This window comes from Plecotus auritus (genome assembly GCF_963455305.1).
Source record: "Plecotus auritus genome assembly, chromosome: 3".
Lineage (NCBI taxonomy): Eukaryota > Metazoa > Chordata > Mammalia > Chiroptera > Vespertilionidae > Plecotus > Plecotus auritus.
The window spans coordinates 211,328,934-211,341,001 of NC_137772.1; the positions used below are offsets into that span (position 1 = coordinate 211,328,934).

The 12,068-nt window shown below is 39.8% G+C and overlaps 1 protein-coding gene across 3 annotated transcripts in view; it reads left to right on the top strand.

Moving 5' to 3' along the window:
• SCYL2 (SCY1 like pseudokinase 2) overlaps positions 1-4,957 on the top strand; it is a 55,513-nt gene extending 50,556 nt beyond the window's left edge. For all 3 annotated transcript variants that reach the window (XM_080660561.1, XM_080660560.1, XM_080660562.1), the window contains 2 exons: positions 158-277; positions 1,535-4,957. In XM_080660561.1, the coding sequence (XP_080516687.1) occupies positions 158-277; positions 1,535-2,179 (765 nt within the window). In that variant the 3' untranslated portion in view covers positions 2,180-4,957. The remainder of the gene's footprint in view (positions 1-157; positions 278-1,534) is intronic.
• The last annotated feature ends 7,111 nt before the right edge of the window (positions 4,958-12,068 follow it).

A 12,068-nucleotide genomic window follows, 5' to 3' on the forward strand; every position in this document is an offset into this window, starting at 1 on the left:
AACTTAACCTGTAGCAATCACCAATACATGAGTAGTTTGCAAACTATTTGGTATTGTCAAACATACCAAGACATGCTTTACAAAAAAAGAAATCTTCTGTTTTATAAATAGAATTATGAAGTTGCCAGTTAATATTTTTGTTTTGTTTTGTTTTAAGGCATCACTTACACTTGAAGAAAAACAAAAATTAGCAAAAGAACAGGAGCAGGCACAGAAGTTGAAAAGTCAGCAGCCTCTTAAACCCCAAGTACATACACCTATTGCTCCAGTGAAACAGGTCAGAGTTCATTTTTTTTTAAAGGCATACACTACTCTTAAGGAGTAAGGTAATATAGAATTTAATCTGCTTATTGGGGTTTGTATAAAAATGTAAAGAATACTTTATTTAATATGCAGTTTCTGAGAAATATGGTCATAAAGGATTTTCCAACAACTCCTCAGTAGCCTGCCTGGTGGATAATGTTTCGTTAAAATGCTTGTTACCAATAAAGAGGAAGCTAGATGAACAGGAGGTTATTATTATTATTTTTTAATAATAGGTCTTATGGTACTAATTCAACACTATTCACTTTGAAATGATCAGTAATATAATATGCATTTATGTATTTTTGACTAAAAAATAATTTTCAAATTTTGGCGTTTCAATTGTCGTTGAGCTTGTAACTTGGTTTAGGAATACTTTTTATGTATTTCCTGACCAGGAATTATTTCCTACTATTTTCTAGGCAGTGTTATATAGGTGCTGGTACTGTGGCAGTGATTAAAGTTTCTGCTTGTAGAGAGTGTACATTCCTTACTGGTTTCAGAAATAACTTTTTCTTCAAAGGTTTCTTTAAATTATTTTTTGTTATCTTTTAATCTCTAAAATTCTGGAAGATATTTTTGTGCGTCAACATGCAAAATCCAGAATAGTTTTAAAAAATATATGTTTTATTGATTTCAGAGAGGAAGGGAGAAGAAGAGAGAGATAGAAACATCAGTGATGAGAGAGAATCATTGATTGGCTGCCTCCTGCACTGCCCACACTGGAGACCAAGCCCACAACCCAGGCATGTGCCCTTGAGCTGAATCGAACCTGGGATCCTTCAGTCTACAGGCTGATGCTCTTTCCACTGAGCCAAACTGGCTAGGGCCGGAATATTTTTAAATTACTTATGTAATAATAAAGAAAACAAATTTTCACAAAGTTTTGATATAGTTCAAAATATAAAAATAGTAAAGTATCCATTTTTGTTATAAAGATTTACTAATGAGAAGACTACAGTTCTCTTTTGGGGAAGGTGGCGAAGACAACAATTCATTTGAGTTCAAAATTAGTGTTCCCTATCAGCAAATTGACTACAAATGTTCATCTGTGAAAAAACAAAAACATGTATTGATAGGTTGGATTTAGTCTGTGGCATGGTTTGCTAACTTGGTGTAGACTGTTGAGCTTAATTTTAACTTTTCCTTTATAATATAATCTATCAAATGTTTATTAATTTAAAGTAATTTATAATTCTTGGAGATGAAGTAATTCCCTCATATTTTTCAGACTAAGGACTTGACAGACACATTGATGGATAATATGTCATCTTTGACCAGCCTGTCTGTTAGTACCACTAAAAGTTCTGCTTCAAGTACCTTCACTTCTGTTCCTTCCATGGGCCTTGGCATGATGTTTTCTACACCAGTTGATAATACAAAGAGAAATTTGACAAATGGCCTAAATGCTAACATGGGCTTTCAGACCTCAGGATTCAACATGCCGGTTAATACAAACCAGAACTTCTTCAGTAGTCCAAGCACACCTGGCGTGACCACGATGACAATGGGAACACCTTCCACTTTGCCAAACTTCAATGCTGTGGGGGTTCCTCCTGCTGGTGCAAAGCAGACTCAACAAAGACCCCCAGATATGTCTGCTCTTAATAATCTCTTTGGCCCTCAGAAACCCAAAGTTAGCATGAACCAGTTATCACAACAGAAACCAAATCAGTGGCTTAATCAGTTTGCACCTCCTCAAGGGTCTCCAGGTATGGGCAGTTCAGTAATGGGAACACAAATGAACGTGATGGGACAATCTGCCTTTGGTATGCAAGCCAATCCTTTCTTTAACCCACAGAACTTTGCACAGCCACCAACTACTATGACCAATAGCAGTTCAGCTAGCAATGATTTAAAAGATCTATTTGGGTGAGGTGTATTGCTCCTATTTTTAAAGGATTCAGTTTTAATCATGTGTGAACTGATTTACATCTTTATATGGTTGGCTTGGAGGAACTTTCTGTGGGAAAAATGAATGGTTCTAAGGTAGAAAACACCTGTTTCTATGCCAGCATAGTAGTTGTATGGAGTCCTCTAACAGAGTTTTTTTAAAGCATTGAGGAATTTTTTCCCTCTTACCATATTCTCTTCGGGTTTTTTAAAAGACCCAACCTGTACCAATCTCAAAGAGAAGATACCTGAGTACCTTGAATAGCAAAATTTTTTAATCAAATGTTTATTTTGCTTGTAAATCTTGTTATTTTAAAAAATTGAGTTGATGGTAATTGCAAGTTTTACCTATTAAATACTACATGGTACATAGTCTGCCTTCACAAGTCATTAGTCTTCATTTCAATATGTGAAAAATCTTGATGCTGTGTTGATTTGTATTTAGTATGACTGAGTGAGAAAATAATAAGCATAATGAGAAAAGGATCATTACTTTTTCCAATCTTATTTACTTCTCAGATGAACTAATGTTTAGTACAAAAGACTGAGCAAATACTGCAAAATTTAACTTAACATTGATTTCATTGGTTCAAACTAAAGGCATTATTAACCATCTTAAATGCAAATTAATCATTGTAAATTATATTTTAGCATGGTCTGCCTCAAATAGTAATGTATTTTTCTGCATTTCCTTGGATATATTTAGAATCACTTTTTCCTATGGTGTCCAGACAGGAGAGGTATGTACTGATTTGTACATATATTTGACAAAGCTCCCTGATGTGATTTCCCTGACGACGGCCTTTATATTTCACTTGAATTCAAAATTCCGAGGTTGCAGTATATATGAATTGCATTTTCAAAAGGAGATTTGTAAGAATTAAACTATATTTAATGAGTAAACATTTGAGATTTCTGCTGTATTGTTTCAAATGTAATAAACTTTACTTCTATAAAAATGAGCAGTTGTATCTTCTGGCTACCAAGAGATTAATTTTGAGTTTACCACGAAAAAGTGTGACCTCATCAATTACTATAACTGAAGTTTACTTCTTTTCTAGGAATTTCAGAAACCTTTTGTTTGGAAGTTATAAATAGATATTTTTAGAAGGAAAGAATAAATTCTTCTAATAGGAAACATGCTTTATTTTTCAAAGCTTTTCTCTGATATTTTTATTTGATTTGCTGATTATTCATTCAATCGCAGATGGAGCCGTATGTTATAAATGTGATTTTTATTTTGTTAAATTATATTCTGCCATTATATGACAACTTTAAAATTATCTTTCAGAGGAATATATATGTATTATAGTTGCTGCCGTAGAGTTTGTGGTTTTTTAAATGTGAGACCAGCAATTCTTTAAAATAAATCATATGCCATTTAGTGTGCTGATACTAAGTTTTCATTGAAATACGTATGTATACACATACTAAATATATCATTGACCAGACAGTACTTGATTATAAAGTGATGGTAATATTGATAGTGGCATTCAGTAAGAGTATAATTTAAAAAATAAAAAGTCAGCACCTGGCCAGTGTTGCTCAGTGTTTGGGCATCTACCCATGAACTAGGAGGTCACCTTTCGATTCTCAGTCAGGGCACATGCCTGGGTTGTGGGCACAGTACCCAGTAGGGGGTGTGCAGGAGGCAGCCTATCAATGATTGTCTCTCATCGTTGATGTTTCTATTCCTCTGTCCCTCTCTCTGAAATCAATAAAAACATATTAAAAAAATAAAAAGTCAGCTTTATATTGGGGTTCTGTATGAGCTGTATTTTGTTACATGGTTTTAGAAAAAGGACACAAATTCTGAAAAAACAGCCAAGAAATAAAAAGCACTAGGAAGATCAAGTGTTTTGTCAAATACATTCACCTTGACCAGATTATGTCTTGTTTGTAACACAGTATTTCTCTTGAGAAACGTTTACATATGGAATAAAATTGCTTAATGTTAAGAGTTTTTCTTTGTAACAGTTTAGTAGTCACTGTTTATTAGGAAATTGCTTTTATTTTGTAAAATACCTTGATGTCAGTGTGTTGAACTTTTAGTTAGAAGGAAAGCTTAATGTAATAACATATACTTTGAACTTATAAGTATGAAATAGGTTACTTGAAAAAACATATGTAATTCTTACATCTTGAAATTTGCTCATTTATTGAGGTAATGGTGCTACATCTGTAGAAAAAATTTCCCTACACTTTATTTTCTTGAAGGTATTTTATTTAAACCATCTCCATCAATTGAACTGTTACCATTGCCTTTTTCTGTTGAGAAATTGCCTCTGAAAAAGTTCTATATTTAGATTTTTATTTCTGTGTGAACAGAATTTTCAAAGTACTAGATCACCTTAAAAATTATTTCAGATATTGACAGCATTTAAGTTTTTGTGTGCTTAGAGTAGAAAATTGGTGAGTTAAAAAGCACCTGTAGACAAAAATTACAAGGAAGATTCCCTTTTGTTTGAACTGGCTCTTCTAATGCTGAAGTGTGTGATATATGTAGATGTACAAAGGAAATGGAAATAGACCTTGGTTGGGTTTGATTTGTTTGTTTTTGTTTTTATTTTGGAATGCTTATAACCCTTCTTTTCACCTGAATAAGTTAAGGGGAAGTAGTTTTTTTGTTATGTTGTCTTTTTAACCTGTAAAATACCTCACATGATTGCTTTTACATATTAAAGGAAAAGATATATGTGAAGGCACCTGAGAGCAAACACAGAGTATGCACCAAATAAATGTTAGCTTTGATAAAACTTTCCATATAAGTGGTGATTTCATGCTTTGTGATTTACTGGTCTTGAAATAATTTTAGAACAAAACAGATCAATAAGAATTCAAACTACTACATAGGAATTTAAAAGATTACATCAGTGGTTTTCAAACTAACTGTGACATTCACTAAGAAGTATCTTATAGCCGAAACCGGTTTGGCTCAGTGGATAGAGCGTCAGCCTGCAGACTGAAAGGTCCCGGGTTCGATTCCGGTCAAGGGCATGTACCTTGGTTGCGGGCACATCCTCAGTGGGAGGTGTGCAGGAGGCAGCTGATCGATGTTTCTCTCTCATCGATGTTTCTGGCTCTCTATCCCTCTCCCTTCCTCTCTGTGAAATATCAATAAAATATATTAAAAAAAAAAAAAAAGAAGTATCTTATAATGCAAACCAGTATATAAAATATACTGGCTGGTGTTGCTCAGTGATTGAGGATCGACCTATGAACCAGGAGGTCATGGTTCGATTCCTGGTCAGGGCACATGCCTGGGTTGTGGGCTCGATCCCCAGTGGGGGGTGTGCAGGAGACAGCCAATCAATGATTCTCTTTCATCATTGATGTTTCTAGCTCTCTCTTCTCCTTTCCTCCTTTGAAATCTATATATCCTATCTAATTAAGAGGGAATATGCAAATTGACACGCCGTCACAAAGATGGAAGCGCCCAGTCCCCTCAGCCCTGCTGGAGTCCCACAGTCCTTTCAGCCCATCCGGGGGGGTTGGGGGAGGCGGCAGGTGCATGGTGCGGCTGGACCCGCCCTCAGCCCCCCAGCTGCCCAGGGCCAGCCCGAGGCACAGGCAAGCCTCAGATGGCGGCTGTCCACCTGCCCAGGGTCTCCCGAGGCTCAGGTAACCAGGGCTGGCTGAGGCTTGTGCTGCCAGCAGTGGCAGCAGCAGAGGTGTGATGGGGGCATCACCTTCCCCTGATCGTCGGGTTGCCTCTCACCCCTGAGGGCTCCCGGACTGTGAGAGGGGGCAGGCCGGGCTGAGGGACTCCCCCTCCAGTGCATGAATTTTCATGCACCGGGCCTCTATATATTTGAAACAAGTCTCAGAAAATGTCTTGAATTTTTAATTCTATCCTATTTATTAAAAAGACAGCTGGTTACAATTTCTAAAAGAATTTCATGTAGTTGAATAAAAGTGAAATAATTCAGCCCTATCTTTCTCTAAGCAGATGTAGAAACGGGGCCAGAGATTTACACCTTTCCCAAGTTAGTCAGAGTCAGGACGGGAAGCTAGATGGTTTCCTAATCTGCAGTCCCACGACTCTGCCATGTTGCATCCTTTATGTCCTTTACTGTATGAATTCTTCTGGAGTTGCTTTTGTTGAAACTTTTTGTGGCAAGTATGTGTTCAGTGCAAACTGGCGTTGTGGGAAACGGCAGAACAAATGTTTAGTCAAAATCAGCCTGTGGGCTGCTTCTCTGAATTGTAGGTGAGGAGGGCTGGGGTGGCCGGGTCAACAGTGCTTGCAGTATGCATTGGAATTAAAGCACGTAACCCCGAGGAGGAGGTGCAGTACAAACAGCCATTTCACCAACCGGGGTTTGTTGGATACTAGAAACGTTGTCCAAAGCTACTCGGGGAGCATTTAATACTTGGGGTACAAGCCATGCATGTAATTTCCTAGTGACCACATTAAAAAAAATTAGCCAGAATTAATTTTAATAATATTTAACGAGTCAAAATAGCATGTTAACATGGAATTGATATAAAATTTAATGGGATATTTGACATTTACCGTATACCTGGTCTTTGAGATATAGTATGTATTTTGTACTTGGTGCATCTCAGTTCAGGCTAATCACAGTTTAAGTATTTAGAAGCCAATAAGTAGCTATTGCATTAGTGTAGGTCAGTGGTCGGCAAACTCATTAGCCAACAGAGCCAAATATCAACAGTACAACGATAGAAATTTCTTTTGAGAGCCAAATTTTTAAAACTTACACTTCTTCTAACGCCACTTCTTCAAAATAGACTCGCCCAGGCCGTGGTATTTTGTGGAAGAGCCACACTCAAGGGACCACGGGTGTAGGTTATATGGAAGCTAAGTAGCCAAAAGACTGAACTATGGCCATTACCATTTACTGTCTCCCAGCTCCAAATCCCTCCCTCTTGGCCCTGCTTGGTAATACTGGAGCGGGACCCTAGAGAGGCGTCTGCTTCGCCGGCTTGCAGAGTGGTACCTAGCCCCAGCAAAGGAGCTCCAGCTAATCGCTCCTCAGGGCACACCTGCCAACCCTGCCAGCTCCTCCCCATGGGCTACTTCCATGGCAACTGGCCATCCCTCAGGCAGCTGTCCTCTGGGCCATTCCCTCTACCAGTTCCTTCAGCACTGGCAGGCTGTGTTCCTGTGAGGCCACCCTAGCACCCAGCCGGGGCTTGGTGAGGAGCCTCTCCGAGGCTTCAGTTCCTTCATTTTTTTCACTTTTGGCTTAGAGATAGAGCTGGGGTTTTTGTTCGTTTTTGCAACTGTTCTGGACTCCTTAGAGGCCTACCCTTTTGAAACACAGAAATCAAACTGAAACGTCGTTTTCCTCTGGGCAGGATGCAAAGGTGATTTCTTTCCTGGGTCCTTGTTCCAGGTGGATTCGAAGAATGAAGCCACGGACAAAAGGTGGTATAGGAAAAGGTGGAAATTTATTGGGAAACAAGCACAGACTCGCAGATGGGGAGTGGGTTCCAAAGGGGTAGTAGTCCACTAAGCCCCTTCTTCCTAAGGTTTATAAAGGCTGCAGTTCTTTGTGTCCTGAGAGTCTCCTCTGATTGGTCACTATAGTAGTTTCAAAGCTCAAGCCCCACGTGGGGCCCTAGCTGGTTTGGCTCAGTGGATAGAGCGTGGGCCTGTGGACTGAAGGGTCCTGGGTTAGATTCCAGTCAAGGTCACATGCCTGGGTTGCAAGCTCGATCCCTAGTAGGGGACATGCAGGAGGCAGCCGATCAATGATTCTCTCTCATTGATGTTTCTAATTCTCCCTCTTCCCTCCTCTCTGAAGTCAATAAAAAAATATATATAAAAAAACAACAACTCACGTGGGGCCCCTCCTTTTTCTCCTCCTCCTGTGGTAGAATTCTCTATTCCCTGTGAAAATCTGTTTTCCTTTTTCCCCTTATCTCCTGTGAATGGGTGTCTTCCTTTCCCCTTAGGCTGGCGCCTTTAGTTCTCTGTGAATGCATGCCTTTTGCCAGCTCCAGGTCCCCAGCCAACTGTGCCTCCCTCCCCCATGGACTCCCTAATTCCTAAAACTCCCTAAACCTGCCTATTTTACCCCTAAAAACTTTTCACTTTTAAGTAATCACCTGCGAATTAATTATTTTATTAAAATGGCCCTGTTCAAGGATCTTGTGTGATTTCTGTCTCCTGACTTCACTCTCTGATATACTCCTGAATCTGCTAAGTCATTTTATTTTATTTTTAAATATATTTTTATTGATTTCAGAGAGGAAGGGAGAGGGAGAGATGGAAACATCAATGATGAGAATCATTGATCGGCTGCTTCCTTGCACACCCCATGCTGGGGATGGAGCCCGAAACCCGGGCATGTGCCCTGACGGAATCAAACCGTGACCTTCTGATTCATAGTTTGATGCTCAACCACTGAGCCATGCCAGACAGGCTGCTAAGCCATTTTAAACTAGGGCTACATGGTATGTACTTATGCTGCTAGGAAAAACCATTTGTGAGTTATATATGCCTAGCCTATATTAACAACTTTCCTTTCTTAAAAGAGTTCTTTTAAAACGTGCCTGAGGTGGAAATACGTTTAGCTATTTTAATTATACCCTAGTTGATGCAGCTCCAAATATATATATATATATATATATATATATATATATATATATATATTTTTTTTTTTTTTTTTTTTCTTTTCTACTTTTTGTATATGTTCCTTTGTGAGATGGCCTAGATTGTTAGGAAAGCCAGTGTTTGACTTTCATGTAAAAGTAAATGAGGTGGGAATGCAGACTGGTGCAGCCACTGTGGAAAACAGTATGGAGTTTCTTCAAAAAATGAAAAATGGAACTCCCATTTGACTCAGTGATCCCACTTCTAGGAATATAGCCTAAGAAACCAGAAACACTCATCAGAAAGAATATATGCACCCCTAAGTTCACAGCAGCACAATTCACCATAGCTAAGATTTGGAAACAGCCTAAGTGCCCATCAGCAGATAAGTGGATAAAAAAACTGTGGTATATTTACACAATGGGATACTACCTGGCAATAAAAAAGAAAGAACTCTTACCACTTGCAACAGCATGGATGGACCTGGAGAGTATTATGCTTAGTGAAATAAGCCAGTCAGAGAAAGATAAGTATCACATGATCTCACTCATATGTGGAATCTAATGTACAAAATAAACTGATGATCAAAAATAGACCCAGAGACATGAGCAGACAGTTGAAACTTGGAAGACAGGGGAGGGTGGGTGGGAAGAGAGCAATCAATGAACTTGTATGAATATATTCATAATCCGAGGACACAGACAATGGGGTGGTGAGGGCCTGGGGGGGAGGGGGATGGGAGTGGGCTGGGAGAGGATAATGGGGGGAAAGGAGGACCTATGTAATACTTCCCACAATAAAGATTAAAAAAAAAGGGGGGGGGGAGGGGGAAATGAGCCCTGGCCGGGTTCTCAGTGGTTAGAGCATCTGCCTACAGACCTAAGGGTCATAGGTTCGATTCCTGGTCAAGGGCATGTACCTGGGTTGCAGGTTCAATCTCTGGCCCCAATAGTGGCACGTGTGGGAGGCAACCAATCGATGTGTCTCTCTCACATTTGATGTTTCTCTTTCTCTCCCCCTTCCTCCTTCCCACCCTTCCACGCTTTAACAACAACAACAACAAAAAAGTAAGTGAGATTGAGACTTGGATGTCTAGAATTTGAACGTAGGAATCAACATTCATACAGTCTATTCCCGAGTCTGTTCTTAAAGCTGCCAGTCTTTAATGCAGTTGTCAAACAGGTACCTCACCTAGCATTACTTAAATACATCTGTTTTTCAAAAACAAGTGAAAAAATAGGTTTTAGGCTTGGTGCTGTCAGATTCACGGGACACAAGTAGTAATGAGAAACAGGCCTTACCCCTCAAGGAATTTGCGCTGTGGTTACAAAGGTAGCCGAGTAGGCAGACAGTTACAGGACAGAGTGACAGGTGCTGTGACCGACGTAGAGCAGAGACGTCCCACCCAGACTAGGCGTCTTCAGAGGAGATGGGGCCTGAGCTGGCCTTACGTGGAGCCTTTTTAAAGTTGTTTTTGATGCTATTGAATGATTACCTAGGAATCACATTTCCCCAAATTAAACGGGACTTACTGGGGAGGAGGTTAGGCAGGTAACTCCCAAGGCCCTTTTAAATTCTGAGATTATATGAAAAATACTTAAATTACGGTGGCAAGTTTGGTCAGATGATTTGATTACCAGGAAAAGTGCAATTAATGTTGGCTGCTTAAAACATTTCCTATTAAGCCAGGATGACATCCAGGCAAGGAGCAAAGTGAGTGTAGTATTATTTTAGAGCTAATAATTTATGCCTCATTGAACATTTCAGAAATTTAAGAATTCACACTTATGGGCTCCATAAACGTACACTGAACGGCCAATCTATATGTGGTGGGGGGCGGGGGAACGGGGTGGGGGCGGGGGGAGGGAAGCCTGGCATAAATGTATTTAGTCTACCAGAAGATGTCACTGTCTCCTAAGTAATGGTCCGTCTATTGGCCCCTTTTCAGGTACATTTTTTGAACATGGATAGGTTATGACAGATTGATGAGAATATCTGGCTTCTAGAATTTAAATGAAGAGAAGGATAGGGCCTCATAACAAATATTGGTCGAAAGTGTGTAGGTTGGTTTCATCTTAATTCTTTTTTTATAAATGAATCCTCACCCAAGGATATTTTTCCATTGATTTTTAGAGAGAGTGGAAGGGAGGGGTAGAGACAGAAACATTGATGTGAGAGAGAGACATCAATTGGTTGCCTCCCACATGAGCCCGACCAGGCCAGGGATCTAGCCTGCAACCGAGGTATATGCCCTTGACTGGAATTGAACCCAGGACCCTTCAGTCTGTGTGCCATGCTCTATCCACTGAGCCAAACTGGCTAGGGCTCAACTTAATTCTTGATGCCCTGAATGTGTGCCCTGTTCACTGCTTTATGTATTGAAATTATCTGGATACTCTGCGTTTCATCTGCACTTTCAAGAAGAGTGAAGGTGATGAGAAATTTTCCAAAATATACTCTGATCTTGACTTCCTCCCACATTTTTAGGTTGCATTATTATGATGCAACTCTATTGACTACATTAGCAGAAATTCAAGGATATTTTGGCCTTGGACACAACCCAAGATAACCTTGAATCTTCTTTTTTCAAGACACCATTTATGGTGTGTAAAGGAAAATGGGAAAGTGTTTCCATGCAGTAATAATACTGGATGAAATGAACCAGTATTTCCCCAATTACAAACAGGGACTTCTGACTCAAGTTCACACAGCTGGGAAATGAAGCAGAGATGGGATATGGACCCAGGAAGTCTAGCAGTAACAGAGTTGTACTCTTAACCTCTACACTAGAACTGTTGATAGTTGAAACAATAGAAAGCCAGACTTTTCAGAACTGAAGCTCATGTTATTCATGCATTCATTCAGGCCTTTCTTGAGGGCCGGGTGTGTGGCAGGCCCTCTCGAGGCACTGGTGATAATGCTTGACTGTGATAACCTCCTGAAGAAACAAACCAACCAGGAAATTAATGAGTCCATCAGTGTGGTAAGTGCCACATATGGAGCACAGGCATGTTGGTGGGAAGACAAAACAGTGCAGCCACTTTGGAAAATAATTTGGCAGTTTCTTAAAAAGTTAATGGACTTAACCATATGATTCAGCAATTACACTCCTAGGTATCTACCCAAAAGAAATGAAAGGATATGTTCACACAAAGACTTGCACAGGAATGTTCTTAACAGTTTATTCATAACTAGAGGCCCGGTGCACGAAAATTCGTGCACTCAGGGGGGTCCCTCAGCCCGGCCTGTGCCTTCTCACAGTCCAGGAGCCCTCAGGGGATGTCCGACTGAAGGCTTGGGTCTGCTCCCC